This window comes from Neolamprologus multifasciatus, chromosome 19 (assembly GCF_963576455.1).
Source record: "Neolamprologus multifasciatus chromosome 19, fNeoMul1.2, whole genome shotgun sequence".
NCBI classification, from domain to species: domain Eukaryota; kingdom Metazoa; phylum Chordata; class Actinopteri; order Cichliformes; family Cichlidae; genus Neolamprologus; species Neolamprologus multifasciatus.
The window spans coordinates 27343121-27362589 of record NC_140457.1 but is presented as its reverse complement, the minus strand read 5'-3'; the positions used below and the strand labels follow the sequence as shown (position 1 = coordinate 27362589).

Genomic DNA, 19469 nt, shown 5'->3' with positions numbered 1-19469 from the left:
CCCAGTGAAACACCAGGACCATCTCTGTGGCCACCGTCCTTACATCTTATATACAGACACACAGACAAAGACAATCCACAGACTCTCACATGTTGACCCCTCTCAGGGGGGCTATACCTCCTCCCTCACAGAGAGAATTATGACCTTGTTTTCTGCTTGGCCATCACCTAAAGATTTACATCCCTGATAAGCAGAAGGAGTCCCACTATCTGTTTAACATCTCCCATTACAACGGCCTCACTGTGTTAACTTTCCACATGCATGTAAACTAGTGACAGGAGTGCTCTTACTATAGTAAAGTGAGAAAGTGATATTACTATAACTAATGTGAGGTGATTAAATATGTGATTAATACATGAGAAAAGAAATCTGCCACCTACATCCAGAGCAACATCACAGGCACTCTGGACCCCTGCAGTGTGCCCACCGGTCCAACAGGTCCTCATCAGACACATCGCTGCTACCCTTCACTACTACCTCTCCCACCTGGAAAACAAAGACTCATACATCAGGGTACTTTTGGTTGATTACAGCTCGGCTTTCAATTCTGTGATCCCACACAGACTCACTCACAAGCTGGCAACACTCGACCTGCACCCTCCACCCTCTGTGACTGGCTACACTCGGCCTGCACCCTCCACCCTCTGTGACTGGCTACACTCGGCCTGCACCCTCCACCCTCTGTGACTGGCTACACTCGGCCTGCACCCACCCTCTGTGACTGGCTACACTCGGCCTGCACCCTCCACCCTCTGTGACTGGCTACACTCGAACTGCACCCTCCACCCTCTGTGACTGGCTACACTCGGCCTGCACCCTCCACCCTCTGTGACTGGCTACACTCGAACTGCACCCTCCACCCTCTGTGACTGGCTGCACTCGGCCTGCACCCCCCACCCTCTGTGACTGGCTGCACTCGACCTGCACCCTCCACCCTCTGTGACTGGCTGCACTCGGCCTGCACCCCCCACCCTCTGTGACTGGCTGCACTCGACCTGCACCCTCCACCCTCTGTGACTGGCTACACTCGGCCTGCACCCTCCACCCTCTGTGACTGGCTACACTCGGCCTGCACCCTCCACCCTCTGTGACTGGCTACACTTGGCCTGCACCCTCCACCCTCTGTGACTGGCTACAGGACTTTTTGACTGGCAGACAAACACTGGCGTCCCACAGGGTTGTGTCCTCAGTCCCATCCTCTACACCCTGGTCACCCATGACTGTGTCACCTGCAACAAAGACAACATCATTTTGAAGTTCACGGATGACACTGCAGTGATCGGTCGCATCACTGGAGAGGACGACGTGGCTTATAGGAGAGAGGAGGCTGGTCTGGTGTCATGGTGTGAGGACAACAACCTCACCCTCAACACTGATAAGACAAAGGAGATGATAGTGGACACGAGGAAGAAGACGAGGCCTCACCAGCCGCTGTTTACCCGGGAGCGTGAAGTGGAGAGGGTGAGCAGCAGTACCTGGGCGTCCACATCAGTGAGGACCTCACCTGGACACTGAACACCACACAGCTGGTCAAGAAGGCTCAGCAGCTGCTGTATTTCCTGAGGAGGCTGAGGAAATTTGGTATGTTGGCCATGATCCTCAGCAGGTTCTACAGCTGCACTGTGGAGAGCACCCTGACCAGCTGCATCACTGCATGGTACGGCAGCACCACTGCAAACCGCAAACGCCTGCAGAGAGTGATAACAACTGTGGAGAAGATCATCAGGACCCTGCTGTCCTCTCTGCAGAGCAGCTACCATCACAGAGTCCAGAGGAGAGACACACCTCTGCCCTCGAGACGAAGGTTCAGAAGTGTGAAACCTAGAACATCCAGACTCAACAACTCCATCTTCCCCACTGCTATCAGACTCCTGAACAGCTGACTGACCTCAAACTGCAATTTGCACATCAGGTCACTTTGCACACTAAGTTCATTTTGCACATTAAACTCCTTTGTACATCCATGTACATCGACCTCTGCAGACCACACGTGTCTTCAGTTACTTATTTTTACTTATTTGCAGTTATTTATCTTTTTATTTTATTTTTATTTTAATTATTTTTTATCCTCATTTTTATCTTTTTATTTATTCTTGTTCTTTTAACCCTTATCTAACTTGGCATTGTGCATGCTCTTTCTTCTGTTAGAAATATCCTGTCTCAGAGTGACGCTGAAAAACTAGTTCATGCATTTATTACTTCCAGGCTGGACGACTGCAATTCATTATTATAAGGAAGTCCAAAAAACTCACTGAAAAGCCTTCAGCTAATCCAAAATGCTGCAGCAAGAGTCCTGACAGGGACTAGAAAGAGAGAGCATATTTCTCCTGTTTTGGCTTCCTGTTAAATCCAGAATTCAAAATCCTGCTGCTCACATACAAGGTCTTAAATAATCAGGCCCCATCTTATCTTAATGACCTTGTAGTACCATATCACCCTATTAGAGCACTTCGCTCTCGCTCTGCAGGCCTACTTGTTGTTCCTAGAGTATTTAAAAGTAGAATGGGAGGCAGAGCCTTCAGTTTTCAGGCCCCTCTTCTGTGGAACCAGCTTCCAGTTTGGATTCAGGAGACAGACACTATCTCTACTTTTAAGATTAGGCTTAAAACTTTCCTTTTTGCTAAAGCATATAGTTAGGGCTGGACCAGGTGACCCTGAATCCTCCCTTAGTTATGCTGCAATAGATGTAGGCTGCCGGGGGATTCCCATGATGCACTGAGTTTTTCCTTTCCAGTCACCTTTCTCACTCACTATGTGTTAACAGACCTCTCTGCATTGAATCATATCTTTTATTAACCTCTGTCTCTCTTCCACAGCATGTCTTTATCCTGTCTTCCTTCTCTCACCCTAACCGGTCGCAGCAGATGGCCGCCCCTCCCTGAGCCTGGTTCTGCTGGAGGTTTCTTCCTGTTAAAAGGGAGTTTTTCCTTCCCACTGTCGCCAAAGTGCTTGCTCATAGGGGGTCATATGATTGTTGGGTTTTTCTCTGTATCTATGAAGCGCCTTGAGGCGACTTTTGTTGTGATTTGGCGCTATATAAATAAAATTGAATTGAATTGAATTCTGTACATATGACAATAAACGCTTTGAATCTTGAATCTTTGAATCTTGAATCTGTTCACATTTGTATGTTTCAGCTTTGTCCTTCAGTCACAACCTGGTGCATCTTCATCTTAACTTCCTGCTTCTATCGTGGTTAAAGCTCATGAATCCTCTGGACATCAAACACTGATGGTGTTATTGGAGCTGAGTGCAGTTTGATGGCTTTATTATCCACACTGTGACACATGGCAGCTGTCAGAGCAGAACACATGAAGTCAGCAGTTGTGTTCAGGGACATGGAGCCCCTGTTGATCCTCTACCTAATCACACGAGCCACAGTGTGAGAACGGGTGTGGGTCGCAATCAGCCAAGGTTTTGGGTGAACCCACTGTGAGATCTAGCCCCACCCTATCATGTGATTTCCTGTGATCAAATGGCCCAGGATGTGAGTGGGCGTTAAGGCGTCCATGTCCCTCTTTGGTGACACTCCCATAGGGCTTAAAATCTGGGGCTCTCCACCATTTGACCTTCGAACTGAATAAGCTTCTCGGATGAGAGGTGAAACGTCTTCAAGCAACTTAAAGAAGTCCAGACGCTTTTCTTTCCAAGCTCCTTAGACAACATTTTTCATAGAACAACTTCCAGCTTCTTTTGCTCGGCTACAGTTTGGATGGATTTGCATTTAAAGATGCGACGAGAAAAAATGGTTAGGGTCAGGAGGTCAAAGGTCAGAGCTCCTGTGGGTCTGAGGGTGGCCTCACGTTGGAGAAGGATGAAGGAGTCTGACCTGAGCCAGTGTTTGACATCAACACATCAGCACTGCTATCAGTGAGCCTAACGATAGCCGTTAGCATCATTTCAGTGTTTCAGTCATAAAAACACTTCCTGTCACTGTGGTGGTTACAGTGACATCTTGCAGTTTGTGTTTTGACCTCCAGAGGGCGACAAATCAGCACAGACAGAGAGCTCCATTCAAACTTTGCTGCCATCAGTAATAATTCTTCAAATATAATCATCAGCGTTTGAGCAGTTATGATATCAGGGACAATCTAGACATGTGTGACAATACTGAGCATGTCACATGACACACCTTAAACATCATGTGATCCACTCTCAGTCTGCACTTTCATTCATGACTTCAACAGGTTGAAATGAACTTTGAAGAAACATCAGTTAAGCGTTGAAATATTTAAACGCTGCAGGAAGAATGACAAAGTGATGACACGTTTGTGTTTCAAACAGGAAAACCAGCAGAAATAAATCACAGCCTGCCAGAGGTTTGGAGTTTCCGAGGTGCACCTGAACGCAACACACAGTGTCCAATGCTCCTGATTGTCCTCAAACGTCTCTTTGGGTGTTTCTTTCCTGGCCAAAGTTTACTTTCACTTCTCGAACTTCGTGGAGTGGAGCTTGTTGTTGGTGTGTGAAGAAACTGTAAGTTTGCTTTGTTTCCTCCTTTAACAGTTTGTCTTTAGGAACTTTACTGTTTGTTCAGCTCATGTTTGATTTCTTCACACAACAAACTGTGTGTGTTTGTATTTCCGGTCTCTCCATTAAAGTCAGTGTGTAATGTTTTCCTGGCTAACATCAGCTGTGTGCAGCTTAGTTCCAGCACAAATCTGCCGCTCCATAGTTCACGGTAACGGACTCACAGCTGGACCAACGAGGCCGAGTGTGTCCGCCACTCTGAGCTACGTTCGTGTTTGTGTACTTGTAGTTTGTACTTTGTGAGTTCACTCAGAGCCCACAGAGGACGCAGCGTACGTGATGACGTCACAGCCCTTTACCTCCTTTACTGTCACTGTGATTAATATTTACACACCACACGAGACACCAGACAGCATGCTAACGCTAAGCTAAGATACCGCTAAGCTAGCCAAGAACCCAGAGTGACGTTAAAGCTGAGTAAACACTGACCCCAGACCAGCACCGTGATAAAGTGAGCTGCTGCTGCTGAACCTGAACAGGTAACAAAGTGATGAGCAGTCAGGCTGCAGGTTTCTACCTGTTCATGTTTCTACAGTAGAATCACTTTGAAGTGTCTTTGTGCTGTTTCATCTTTGATTTGTGTTCATAAACACTCAGAGAAACATCACGTGACCTCATCAGGATCTGTGTTGGTGTGTGGGGCTGTACCTCAGCTTTAGATTATGGTGATTATGAGACAGTGTTTCAGCTCATTTTACACAGTAACATGAAAGTACTGTTATGAGGAGTAATGAAGTAATGTACTCCATTACTTTTAATAATTGTTCTGTGTAATATGTGTAATAATAACTTTTTTGAGTAATGACCCAAAACTGATCACAACAAAGAGGAAATGCCTCCAACATGCACAAACATTTGACCCACAACATGCAGTTAATGTGCACAAATGTCTTTGATATGCTGCTCAGTGATGGTGGTGACTGTCAAAACAGAGCTACTGAGAATCAATAAGTAATATCAATGATGGAATCAGAATCACTAAATTCTTATCATCCCTGTCAGTATCATACATGTGCTGTATAATGTGATAAATGTAGAGGTGCTGGCTGTTCTCTCACTCTGCTGTTTAGCTGTAAAGGACGCCTCCCTGCCTTTGTCTCATTCATGGCCTTTAATAGTCTCTTCTAACATGCAGAGATCTGTATGATCTGTTTCATAGAGTCTAACCAGCCTGTACAGTTACCAACAACAGTCACTGCATCACTGACACACAAACTTCATCTCTGTCAATAACAACATTCATACATGGAATAAAAACACATCAGTGGATCATTGCTGGAGCTGATGTTTGTGCTCCTGGTGGAAAGACTCAGTTTCCTCCTTGAAATAACAGGATCAATGGTGGGTCAGCAACATGCTTTCTTTCCGTCTCAGGTTTAAATATCTGGGACTCTCCACCGTTTGGTTTTAGAACTGAAGAAGCTTCTCAGATGAAACGTCTTCAAGAAACTCGAAGTCTCTCTTTTCTTTCCAAGCTCCTTAGATCACATGACCTGGATGACTGAACCTACAGACATATTGACCTTTCTAGGTCACATGACAGGTCAGAGGTCAGCGACTGTAACTCAGTTACTCCTTTTAATGTGAACTCACTGAGTGTTTGTGGTTTACCTCTCAGACTGACTGAAGATGATGATGGAGGAAGAGGAGGACAGAGCAGAGTCTGCAGGGTCCAGCTGTCCGTCTGTGAGGAGTGACTGGTCCAAAGATCACCCTCCACACTTCAGTGGTGAACCTGGACCAACGAGGTCAGAGAGCTGTGATGACTCCTTTACATGTTTGTGTTTTCCTGGATAAATATGACCTGAAACATCCTCAGATTGTTACAAAGATTCATTAAAAAGAAAACAATGAAAGAGAAAAGATCCAAATGTTAGACTTGGTCATTTGCTGTTTGAGGACAGTGATGCTCATATCTGTGGGGAAAGTGTGACCTGAGTGGGTTCATGTTTGTCTTTAAAGAACAGAGCTGCTCTGATTCTCTTTGTGTCTGATCTGTTAAACAGTCTGAGAGGTCACAAAGAGACCCAGCAGCTAAAGCCTGGATCATACTGGCTGCTGTTAATGAGACTCCATCAGGACAACACTGAACCACAGTGGTGTGGATGTAGTGGATAAATCCCACCATACTGATGCTCAGATTTAATCACAGGGAACAAAACCAGATGTTGCCTTCAGATTGTGACCTTTGGAGTGCAGGATGCAGATTTCAATAGAGAATAAATGTTGTTGTTTTTCAGCTGTGAAGAAAGAATCAAATTTTCTGAACTTAAGAATTTATGATGGTGGTAAAAACATGGAGACTATAACACAACATTTCCACTGTATTCATAGAATGAATGTAAAACTGTCAGACATTCATTAAATATGCAAAATGTCTACAGAAACAGAGGGTCAGATGTGAAGCACTCAGTGATTTTGATAAAATGACTCATCAGTTATTGATCTGTACTACACTGATCTACCACGTTAGTAAAGCTGGTGTTCTGGTGGTGGAGGAAGACCTCGGATCATGTTCTGGTTTTGGAGCAGTGATCTGCTGATGGTTCAGTTTAATGAGCTTCTTCAAAATCATCCCTGACATCACCACTGAAAGGACGTCCATGAAAACAGACTGAAAATTACTGATATGTTCCCAATCTGAGAGTTTAAAACTTGACAGACTTGATTCAGATGAAGTTATTTGAGCAGAAACTCCTGGATCTTTATCCTGTGTTGATCTAATCCTTCATGGTTCCTCCACAGAGTGGACCAGCAGAGCTCAGAGGTTCCCAGTGGTCAGTCTGCCCAGCAGCATCAAACACAGCTGGACTCCATATTTATGGTCTGTACATGTACAACAACTACTGTTACATCTGTTCTGTTCACAGTCATCTCCATGCTGCTCTTTGTAGACCAGTGGATTGTCAGTGTGACCAACATGGATCTGATGTTTGGCTCCATGATTTCAGTCTGATTGGTTCATTCATAAATATTCTGTTCCAGCTGCTGGAGGACAACATCATCACTTTTGTGAAGAACGAGCTGAAGAAGATCCAGAAGGTTCTGAGTCCAGATTACCCAGAATGCTTAGAGAGTCAGAGAAGCAGCAGCAGAGAGGCATTTGTGAAGATCACAGTGGACTTCCTGAGGAGAATGAATCAGGAGCTGGCTGACCGTAAGAGGATTTCAAAAAGGATTTAAGCTGCTGGATGAATGAACATTTTCCAAGATGGAAGCAACATGGTTTAAAGATTCATTCTTTTTGGAATTAAGTCTTTATTTCCACTTTCAAATTATGTTTTTCATATTTCTTCTCAATCAGAACTTCAAGCTGCAGTTTGTCACCGTAACCTTAAATCCACCCTGAAGAAGAAGTTCCAGTGTGTGTTTGAGGGCATCGCTAAAGCAGGAAGCCCAACCCTTCTGAATCAGATCTACACAGAGCTCTACATCACAGAGGGAGGGACTGCAGAGGTCAATGATGAACATGAGGTCAGACAGATTGAAACAGCATCCAGGAAACCAGACAGACCAGAAACAACAATCAAACGAGAAGACATCTTTAAAGACACACCCGAAAGACAGGACCTGATCAGAACAGTGCTGACAAAGGGAGTGGCTGGCATTGGGAAAACAGTCCTAACACAGAAGTTCACCCTGGACTGGGCTGAAGACAAAGCCAACCAGGACATCCAGTTCATATTTCCATTCACTTTCAGAGAGCTGAATGTGCTGAAAGAGGAAAAGTTCAGCTTGGTGGGACTTGTTCATCACTTCTTTACTGAAACCAAAGAAGCAGGAATCTGCAGCTTTGAAGACTTCCAGGTTGTGTTCATCTTTGATGGTCTGGATGAGTGTCGACTTCCTCTGGACTTCCACAAAACTACAATCCTAACTGACCCTAGAAAGTCCACCTCAGTGGATGTGCTGCTGATAAACCTCATCAGGGGGAAATTGCTTCCCTCTGCTCGCCTCTGGATAACCACACGACCTGCAGCAGCCAATCAGATCCCTCCTGTCTGTGTTGACATGGTGACAGAAGTCAGAGGGTTCACTGACCCACAGAAGGAGGAGTACTTCAGGAAGAGATTCAGAGATGAGGAGGAGGCCAGCAGGATCATCTCCCACATCAAGACATCACGAAGCCTCCACATCATGTGTCACATCCCAGTCTTCTGCTGGATCACTGCTACAGTTCTGGAGGATGTGCTGGAAACCAGAGAGGTAGGAGAGCTGCCCAAGACCCTGACTGAGATGTACATCCACTTCCTGGTGGTTCAGGCCAAAGTGAAGAAGGTCAAGTATGATGGAGGAGCTGAGACAGATCCACACTGGAGTCCAGAGAGCAGGAAGATGATTGAGTCTCTGGGAAAACTGGCTTTTGATCAGCTGCAGAAAGGAAACCTGATCTTCTATGAATCAGACCTGACAGAGTGTGGCATCGATATCAGAGCAGCCTCAGTGTACTCAGGAGTGTTCACACAGATCTTTAAAGAGGAGAGAGGACTGTACCAGGACAAGGTGTTCTGCTTCATCCACCTGAGTGTTCAGGAGTTTCTGGCTGCTCTTCATGTCCATCTGACCTTCATCAACTCTGGACTCAATCTGCTGGAAGAACAACAAACAAGAGGCTCTTGGTGGCCTTTCCAGTTTATGCTGTGGTTTAAACCATTTCCAGAGAAAATAAATCTTTACCAGAGTGCTGTGAACAAGGCCTTACAGAGTCCAAATGGCCACCTTGACTTGTTCCTCCGCTTCCTCCTGGGTCTTTCAATGGAGACCAATCAGACTCTCCTTCAAGGTCTGCTGACAAAGAGAAGAAGTAGCTCACAGACCAATCAGGAAACAGTCCAGTACATCAAGAAGAAGCTCAGTGAGAATCTGTCTGTAGAGAAAAGCATCAATCTGTTTCACTGTCTGAATGAACTGAATGATCGTTCTCTAGTGGAGGAGATCCAACAGTCCCTGAGATCAGGACGTCTCTCCACAGATAAACTGTCTCCTGCTCAGTGGTCAGCTCTGGTCTTCATCTTATTGTCATCAGAAAAAGATCTGGATGTGTTTGACCTTAAGAAATACTCTGCTTCAGAGGAGGCTCTTCTGAGGCTGCTGCCAGTGGTCAAAGCCTCCAACAAAGCTCTGTGAGTAAATCTGTGATCATGTTTATTTTTAAAATGTTGATTAAAAGTGGTCATAGATTTCTTCCATGACAGATCCATGTCCTAAAACTATGAGCCTACGTAGTTGTATAGTATAAAAGAAAAAAGGAGAACTTTTGACCACAATATTGTAACTTGAATGAACTTTTGATACAGCCTTCAAACACTTAAGGAGCTTAAAATGTTTTGATCTATGAACCCACATTAAACACTCTAGTTAAACTCTAAAAACAGAACATTAAAATCTGTATGTCTGCAAATGTATGTGCATTGATGTGATCATGCGTGGAGAACTGAGGTTGGTTGGTAGGATGGACCCATGTGCAGAATCACATGTGTGCTAATATTTCTTTGTTTGGATTTTTGAGAATTTGGTTCTTTTGACGTTTCTTTCGGTATGTAGCCTTGGGCTGGTTCACCTGAATCAGGGGTGTGGTGTGTTGATTGTTATTTATTGTTATATATTATTTCTATTCTAGAATTTATTAAAATATTAACATTTTAGTAATTTGTGGTATTTTTTTGTTTATTATTAACAGGAACACAGTTGAAAGTAACTGCATTGTTGGGATTGTCTAAATGATTAGTAGGAACTACTTCTTCCACCTGTCACAGTAATGTGTGAAATACAGCTGTAAAAATGCTTCACAGCTGACGTGTGCTCGTTCACTCAGGTGATGATCTTAAGCGAGTCATGTGTGAAGATATTTCAGCTCCACAAACTGCCAAGATGCTAGTTGTGAGAATTGTGGCAGGGGTGAAAACCTCTTCCAACACAAATAAAAGTAAATCTTAACACAGAGTAGTGCTGCAGGCAGGTACTATCCCTGTATAGAGGGAGGAAATATGTAGCTGGCAGTGTTGTGTAGCACGGTTGCTAAACTTTGTAAAGTGACTTAAATCCAGGTTCCGGGGTTTTCTATCTATGTTTAAATGATGGGAATTCACTGCATCTTTAAAACTACAAATCCCATTTGTTCAAATTGTAGAGCATTTAAAGTTGACTATAGACTAGCTATTTAAAAAATATACAGTGTACTGGGAGTAAAACAGCAGCTGTTGGCTTTAAGCAACAAAAATACAATTCAAAATATTTAATATAGGAAAGAGAGAGAAAATAACACCATCCATCCATCCATCCATTTTCTTCCGCTTATCCAGGGCCGGGTCATAGGGGCAGCAGCCCATGCAGAGAAGCCCAGACCTCCCTCTCCCCAGCCACCTCCTCCAGCTTGTCCGGGGGAACACCAAGGCGTTCCCAGGCCAGCCGAGAGCGTGTCCTGGGTCTGCCCTGGGGGCTCCTCCCGATGGGACATGCCCAGAGCACCTTGCCCTGGAGGCATCCTTGTCAGATGCCCAAACCACCTCAACTGACTCCTTTCAATGGCCTTTCTGGATGGCTGAACTCCTCACCCTATCTCTAAGGGAGAGGCCAGCCACCCTTCGGAGGAAGCCCATTTCCGCCGCTTGTATCCATGATCTCGTTCTTTCGGTCACTACCCACAGCTCGCCACCATAGGTGAGGGTAGGGACGTAGATCGATGGGTGAATTGAGAGCTTCGCTTTTATGCTCAGCTCTCTCTTCACCACGATGGATCGGTACATGGTCCGCATCACTGCAGCCACAGCACCAATCCACCTATTGTTCTCCCGCCTCCTTCTCCCATCGCTCGTGAACAAGACCCCGAGATACTTAAACTCCTCCACTTGGGGCAGGAACTTGTCCCTGACCCGGAGTGGGCACTCCACCCTAAGGACCATGGCCTCAGATTTGGAGGTGCTGATCCTCATTCCCACTGCCTCACACTTGGCTGCAAACCGTTCAATCACCCGATGAAGCCAACAGAACCACATCATCTGCGAAAAGCAGAGATGAGATTCTGAGACCCCCCCAGGTGAAAGCCTTCTGCCACTTGGCTACGCCTAGAAATTCTGTCCATAGAAATTATGAACAGAATCAGTGACAAAGGGCAGCCCTGGTGGAGCCCATCACCCACCGGACTTATTACTATCCAACTTATTGCCGGCAATGCCAACCAAGCTCTTGCAATGGTTGTAAAAGGATCGAATGGCCCTTAGCAATGGCCATGAAATGTTTCTCAGTTTTATTATTTTCAGTCACATCTGTTTTTGATTATTAATTGAATATTTTAAAATTCAGGCTTTTTGTGTTATACAAAACATCATATTTTCTTATGATGTCTTGTATTGATTCTGAAGGAATAGTTTTCATCAGTATCGCAGATACCAGCCTGAATTTTTCTTTGTATTGGATCAGAAAGGAAATCAGTGGCATCACACATCACTTACAGCAACTTCAGTACCACTTCATTTTAATAAACTGGGGGGAGGTGCACCAAGATTCAGTATGAGGTAAAGAATTATTTTTAACTGTAAGGTTGGAGAAATCTGTTGTTGGAAATTGGAAGAACAGGTCATCTTAAAAATCACTGCATTGTAGTTTTATTCAGGCCCCTTCAATCTGTGATCACTGTTGCTTTGCATTGTAAATGCTACTATTACAAAGGTCACAAATATTAGTGTATGTGTGTGTTATTGGGTAATAAACCAAAAGAACAGAATCTACCAGCACCTCACTGATTTCTGCTTAAAAACAACAAAAAAAGCAATAAAGCTCTGATTTGTTTTGTTGATCTTGTCTCCCTTCCCGCTTGATTTCAGACTGAGTGGTTGTAACCTGTCAGACAGAAGCTGTGAAGCTCTGTCCTCAGTCCTGAGCTCCCAATCCTCCCGTCTGACAGAGCTGGATCTGGGTAACAACAACCTGCAGGATCCAGGACTGAACCTTCTATTTTCTGCAGTGGAAAGTCCAAAGTGTACACTTGGAATTCTCAGGTCAGGATTCAGTCTTTTCTGATGATGATTTAAAACCTGAGTCAGGTCGATAAATGGCTTCCTCATTTGCAACAGACATGATTTGTCAAATCACCTTATATCTAACCCAGAGGTCCTGTGTTTTACTCCTTTGATTTTGTAGTAAAACACAGGACCTCTTAATATTTATCTAAGAGAACATACGTTCAAGTTTCAGCACAAAAATATTAATCAGATTTTTTTCCCTGGATCATGTGTGTACCCTCCTGGTTGGAGCTCCAGCAGCCTGTATCAGTGAATGTGACTTTAAATGAAATTGCTCCCCCTGTCAGGAAGAGGTCTGAGCGACAAACAAAACAGCAAATATGAGCACTGCATGTGTATGAGACGACACAGATTCAGACTTGAATGAGACACTAACTCTCTGAGAGATAACTTTTATTATTAAATACACTTCATTTCTCATCTGTGTAGAGAATGTAGAGTTTGACATGCTAATATTACAAAATGCAAAATCACACTGAGTCACAAAGAAATTGTTTTGGAGTATTTATGGTTCAGCTGATGAAATTGTTCAAATAAACCAGTAATTTACACAAAAACAGCATAAGTGAAACTTTTTCAAGGGACTTACCACTAAGCTTGTCCTGGTACACCTGTAGACCCCAGCTTCTATGGACCGTGTGCTTAAGTTCTGTGCTGCTCTGATTTAGTGCCCGTGCTGTCTTTCAGTTCAGCTTTGTCGAGCCTCTGGTAGGATTTTTGAATGTCAGACACTTTTTTACATGACCTGTGTAAAAACAAATCAGTAAACACATTAAGCTGAAGTAAGATACACAATTTGAAAAATGGGGCACAAAAAATGTTGCTGCTTTCTGGAAAGTGCGTCTAAGAAGACCCGATGGAGAAAGTGAAGAGAAGAATCAAAGATTAAGAAGAAGAAAATGGCAGAGGCAGTTTCTCTTGGACTGCCTGCAGATGGGGCAAGACTCTAGAAGCAGGGATGATAGGAGAAAATGTAAAGAGGCCATATGATAAACCAGGAGATGAATACTGGGGATAGAGGGAGTGAGAGGGAGAGATTCCAGTAAATGATGAAGGATGAATTTCAGAGAATCAGAGCTAAGAAACCAAAGCAAGTGGGGAACTGAAAACATGTGGACAGACTCATAATTAGGCCAAAGACACATTAAAGGAATTATTACAGGTTTAGAAACAGGGATGGATATGAAGGAGCTTAGCATGAATTTGCATTGAGGAAAAAATAGCAACGAGCATCAAAGGTGAGGAAACAGTTAGGAAAACTAAAAGGATGTACTGGCAGGAATACTGCAGTAGTTTAGGAAGAACTACACCAATTCAGAATGTGTGGAGTACAGTTAAGAACATGCAGACAGGAAACAACAGCAGTTGTTGTAAAGTAAATTCAAACTACTTCATTAAATGCAGCTGGTTGAGTTGAAAACAATGGAGAATGATTCTGTTAAGTTGTTTATTCTCTATAGAAATGGAGCAGAAGGAGTACATGCAGAGCTGGACGTGGGCTGTATATACATGCCTGTGTCTGTGTTGTCTGTGAGCAGAGGAAACAAAGCGCTTTTGATTCTCCCACAATGAGTGAAATATGAATGTAGTTTACATAACACCTATTAAACAGTTGAAATAATAATGATACTGTTAGCTTCAACAACAACTCCTCTCGACACACATTAACAGGCCATGCAATAAACTAATAACCACAAAGGTCCTGACAGGTAATAAACCTGTTATTACTTACAGTGGCTTCATAAACCCACTGATGGAAATGTCCAGTGTATCATAAGCCAGCCAGTCCTGTTACTGCAATTAACGTCTTCACCAGAAAGTGTCACCATCAGGCTTCAACAGCAGTTTCCAGTATTAATAGTATTAATGAGCTACAGGTAGTATGGATGGGAAAATGTAGAGATGCTGGGCAAACAATTTGATCAAATCCACAGTGGGAATAATTGAAGTGATGACGGCAGATGTAGAGAACAAAAATGAATCATATTGAAATGTTAAATCAGGAAAATCCTGGAGAGGAGGATAGTTCTAATGTTCAGTTTGTGATGTTTGAATTCAAAGCAGCTCTTAAATGCATAAAAATGACTTCACCTGGGAAGGATCAGGTGTGCTACATCATGATGAAGCAGTTAGAGGATGCTCTGCTGCTCTTCTATAATAGAATATATCAGGAAGCTGGAAGGAACTGTGAAACCAGGGAAAGACCCCACTAAGACCACAGGTTATAGGCCTACAGCTCTAACATCTCATGTGGGAAAGTCATGGAAAGAATGACAGTGGACAGACTGATGTATGTGACGCAAAGAAGGCAGCTGTTTGCACCTTCTCAGCAGGCGGAGGAACACCATGGAGCCAGCAGTCTGTTAGAGTCAGAGACAAGGAAAGCTCAGTGCATTAGGAGATGAGGTGTGGTTTGTATTAGCCAACTTAAATGATGGAAATGAATGAGCTGTTCCTGGTTAATATTCTGTGTTTGCTAACAGTGTTACAGACCCAGGCCTAATCTGTCATCTGTTAACATGTCCAATATCTCCTCATTTATTGGTGGATAATCCACTAACATGTTTTAATGCACAAGTTCATGTGATTTCTGTGTGCTGATAACATCCAGTCTGTTCTGTGTGGAAATAAAATAACTCAATGAAACCAGACGAGGTCATTTCTGGAGACGTTGTGGTGGGATTGTTGCTCCTGCTGGACTCGGTCTGTGGCTCGCTGCTGCTGATACAAAGTTGGAGGTAAACAGGTCGGCTAAAAAAGCTGAAGGGAGATGGCTCATAAACAAGTGACCGCCACTTTATTAGGTCACAGGTGTACTGTACCTGAGACAGTGGCCACTGTGTACCTAATAAAGTGTCAGCCATGGTAAATGTGTTTCCAAGAGGAGAAAACCAGCTGGCAGCAAAGGCAGGGAGGTGTCCTTTCCAACGAAACAGAAGAGGAATATAAAGATAATGAAGGTCACAGTTTGAATCAGTCGTATTTCATTCAATACAGTGATGTACTGATCTAGGATCAGTCCAATCATCAGCAGTTTGATCCACGTATGGATTGAAGTGTATCTGTGAAAATGTTGGACGGTTCCTTTATCAGTGTGTAACAGTGTGTGTATGAGAGCCATGTAATGTCCATGTGTGCATGCTGACTGTGCTGCTCTGACCCCCCTCCTCCTTTCAGGGTGGAGCCTGCTGGAGTCCGATGGTTGAGACCAGGTCTGAGGAAGTGTAAGTGTGTTTTTAATGGGATTCATGAAAACAAAGCAGCACACATTCAAGCATCTTCATCATGTCAGGAGTCATCATCAAAGTGTCAATCAATGAACAGATGATGGATCAATAACTGCAGCTGGATTGTGTTTGTTCTCTCCATCAGATTCCTGTCAACTCACAATCGACACAAACACAGTGAACACAAAGCTCCAACTGTCTGACAACAACAGGAAGGTGACACGTGTGGAGGAGGTTCAGTCATATCCTGATCATCCAGACAGATTTGATGTTTGTGAACAGCTGCTGTGTAGAAATGGTCTGACTGGTCGCTGTTACTGGGAGGTCGAGTGGAGAGGAGAAGTTTATATATCAGTGAGTTACAGAAGCATCAGAAGGAAAGGAGGCGGTGAGTGTTTGTTTGGAGGAAATGATCAGTCCTGGAGTCTGTACTGCTCTGATCGTGGTCCTGTATGTGTCTGGCACAATAACAGACAAACATCCATCTCCTCCTCCTCCTCCTCCTCTGTCTCTAACAGAGCAGCAGTGTATGTGGACTGTCCTGCTGGCACTCTGTCCTTCTACAGAGTCTCCTCTGACACTCTGATCCACCTCCACACCTTCAACACCACATTCACTGAAACTCTTTATCCTGGGTTTTGGTTCTTGTCTGATGGTTCCTCAATGTCCCTGTGCTGAGTGGGTGTAAAGAGTGTCTCCTGTTAGAGAAACACTGACTGTTGAACAGATAGTTCAGTCTGTACATGTCTGTCTCTTTCACTCACAAACACGTTTTCAGATTCATGGATTCAATCAGTTGATGTTTGAAACTCTTCTAAATGATTCCTTGTAAACTTCTTCCTCTTCAGTCACAAACAAACAGGAAGTGATGTCACATGTGTTCCTGTCCACACAGCAGAATGAGTCTATTGCTGACAGTGATGTACAAACAGAGTGAGCATTTCTGAGGCCCAAAATAAACTGAGTAGTTCACTGAATGAACAATGGACTGTGAGCTCAGTTCCTTCATCATTAGTATGGATTATATATGTATATGTATTATATTAGTATCATATATATCAGGTGCTGCTGCTGCTGGTTTCAGTCATTGTGCAAATGTGCTGTTTGTAAGGTTGTAAAGCTGCAGTCAGCTGAGACTGAAGAAGTCACCTGATCAGTGAGCAAACGTTTCTGAAAACGTCCAGATGAACAGAATCAACCTTTTGGGATCAGCCAGCAATGCAGCATCATTGTTGTTCAGGTTCAGAGGTTTGCAGGAATGAACTGATGACCAGAAACAGCTGCAAAGTCCAATAAAATACCAGCTGGAGTTCAGCTGCATTTGAAGAAGTCAAAGAAAAGTAAGGATGGCAAAGGGCGATGTTTTCTTCCAAAGAACTGAAAACTTGGTCGACGCCTCATTAGAAGAATAATCTGGACATTTGTGAGGAACTCTAACCAAGAAAGCAACACAAGAAAGCAACGTCAAACAGATCCAACAGACAGTTTCCATGACTGCAAGTGTTCAGTGTAAAAATGCTACATTGCATTATTCAATTCAATTCAATTTTACTTATATAGCGCCAAATCACAACAAAAGTCGCCTCAAGGCGCTTCATAGATACAGAGAAAAACCCAACAATCATATGACCCCCTATGAGCAGCACTTTGGCGACAGTGGGAAGGAAAAACTCCCTTTTAACAGGAAGAAACCTCCGGCAGAACCAGGCTCAGGGAGGGGCGGCCATCTGCTGCGATTGGTTGGGGTGAGAGAAGGAAGACAGGATAAAGACATGCTGTGGAAGAGAGACAGAGATTAATAACAGATATGATTCAATACAGAGAGGTCTGTTAACACATAGTGAGTGAGAAAGGTGACTGGAAAGGAAAAACTCAATGCATCATGGGAATCCCCCGGCAGCCTACATCTATTGCAGCATAACTAAGGGAGGATTCAGGGTCACCTGGTCCAGCCCTAACTATATGCTTTAGCAAAAAGGAAAGTTTTAAGCCTAATCTTAAAAGTAGAGATAGTGTCTGTCTCCTGAATCCAAACTGGAAGCTGGTTCCACAGAAGAGGGGCCTGAAAACTGAAGGCTCTCCCTCCCATTCTACTTTTAAATACTCTAGGAACAACAAGTAGGCCTGCAGAGTGGGAGCGAAGTGCTCTAATAGGGTGATATGGTACTACAAGGTCATTAAGATAAGATGGGGCCTGATTATTTAAGACCTTGTATGTGAGGAGCAGGATTTTGAATTCAATTCTGGATTTAACAGGAAGCCAATGAAGGGAAGCCAAAACAGGAGAAATATGCTCTCTCTTTCTAGTCCCTGTCAGGACTCTTGCTGCAGCATTTTGGATTAGCTGAAGGCTTTTCAGTGAGTTTTTAGGACTTCCTGATAATAATGAATTACAGTCGTCTAGCCTGGAAGTAATAAATGCATGAACTAGTTTTTCAGCGTCACTCTGAGACAGGATATTTCTAATTTTAGAGATGTTGCGCAAATGGAAGAACGCAGTCTTACATATTTGTTTAATATGTGCGTTGAAGGACATATCCTGGTCAAAAATGACTCCAAGGTTCCTCACAGTGTTACTGGAGGCCAAGGTAATGCCATCCAGAGTAAGAATCTGGTTAGATACCATATTTCTAAGCTTTTCAGCGCCGAGTACAATGACCTCAGTTTTATCTGAGTTAAGAAGCAGAAAGTTAGTGGCCATCCAAGTCTTTATGTCTTTAAGACATTCCTGCAGTTTAACTAATTGGTGTGTGTTATCTGGCTTCATGGACAGATAGAGCTGGGTGTCATCTGCATAGCAGTGAAAATGTATGCTATGTCTTCTAATGATGCTGCCTAGGGGAAGCATGTATAATGCAAACAGAATTGGTCCTAGCACCGAACCCTGTGGAACTCCATAATTAACCTCAGTGTGTGAAGAGGACTCTCCATTTACATGCACAAATTGGAGTCTATTAGATAGATATGATACAAACCACTGCAGTGCAATACCTGTAATACCTACAGCATGTTCTAATTGCTCTAATAGGATATTATGGTCGACAGTATCGAATGCTGCACTAAGGTCAAGAAGGACAAGCACAGAGATGAGTCCACTGTCAGAGGCCATAAGAAGATCATTTGTAACCTTCAATAAAGCTGTTTCTGTGCTGTGATGAACTCTGAAACCTGACTGAAACTCTTCAAATAAACCATTCCTCTGCAGATGATCTGTTAGCTGTTTGACAACTACTCTTTCAAGGATTTTTGATATGAAAGGAAGGTTGGAGATTGGCCTATAATTAGCTAAGACTGCTGGGTCTAGAGATGGCTTTTTGAGTACAGGTTTAACTGCAGCCACCTTGAAGGCCTGTGGTACATAGCCGATTATTAGAGATAGGTTGATCATATATAAGATCGAAGAATTAATCAATGGCAGGACTTCTTTGAGCAGTTTTGTAGGAATGGGGTCTAAAAGACACGTTGATGGTTTGGAGGAAGTAATTATTGAAGTTAACTCAGAAAGATCAATTGGAGAAAAAGAGTCTAACTTAACATCAATGGAACTAAGAGTAGCTGTAGATAATATTACATCTGTGGGATGATTATTGGTAATTTTTTCTCTAATGCTAAAAATTTTATTGGTGAAGAAGTTTATGAAGTCATTACTAGTTAACGTTAAAGGGATGGTTGGCTCAAAAGAGCTCTGACT

General features: G+C 43.5%; 1 protein-coding gene and 1 long non-coding RNA gene across 4 annotated transcripts in view; one reads left to right on the top strand and one right to left on the bottom strand.

The window, feature by feature from the left end:
- The window catches only part of LOC146496748 (uncharacterized), a 166048-nt gene that overhangs the window by 101039 nt on the left and 45540 nt on the right, over window positions 1-19469 (bottom strand). The window lies entirely within an intron of this gene.
- LOC146496750 (protein NLRC3-like) lies at window positions 4360-16764 on the top strand. Of its 3 annotated transcripts, none has more exons than XM_085143500.1 (8): window positions 4360-4476; window positions 6149-6278; window positions 7276-7354; window positions 7516-7687; window positions 7835-9653; window positions 12354-12527; window positions 15729-15775; window positions 15924-16764. In XM_085143500.1, the coding sequence occupies exons 2-8, from the start codon at window positions 6160-6162 to the stop codon at window positions 16454-16456; spliced, it is 2943 nt and encodes a 980-aa protein (XP_084999626.1). In that variant the 5' UTR covers window positions 4360-4476; window positions 6149-6159; the 3' UTR covers window positions 16457-16764. The 3 variants fall into 3 exon arrangements, with proteins under 3 accessions (XP_084999626.1, XP_084999625.1, XP_084999627.1); XM_085143499.1 differs by having other exon boundaries at window positions 4419-5009; XM_085143501.1 differs by lacking the exon at window positions 4360-4476 and adding an exon at window positions 6056-6073.

Bases quoted from the DNA above. Each gene is read 5' to 3' on its own strand.
- LOC146496750 (XM_085143500.1), top strand. From the start codon at position 6,160: ATGATGATGGAGGAAGAGGAGGACAGAGCAGAGTCTGCAGGGTCCAGC. The intron at 9,654-12,353 runs GTGAGTAAATCT...GCTTGATTTCAG, and splicing joins AAAGCCTCCAACAAAGCTCT to ACTGAGTGGTTGTAACCTGT. The intron at 12,528-15,728 runs GTCAGGATTCAG...TCCTCCTTTCAG, and splicing joins TGTACACTTGGAATTCTCAG to GGTGGAGCCTGCTGGAGTCC.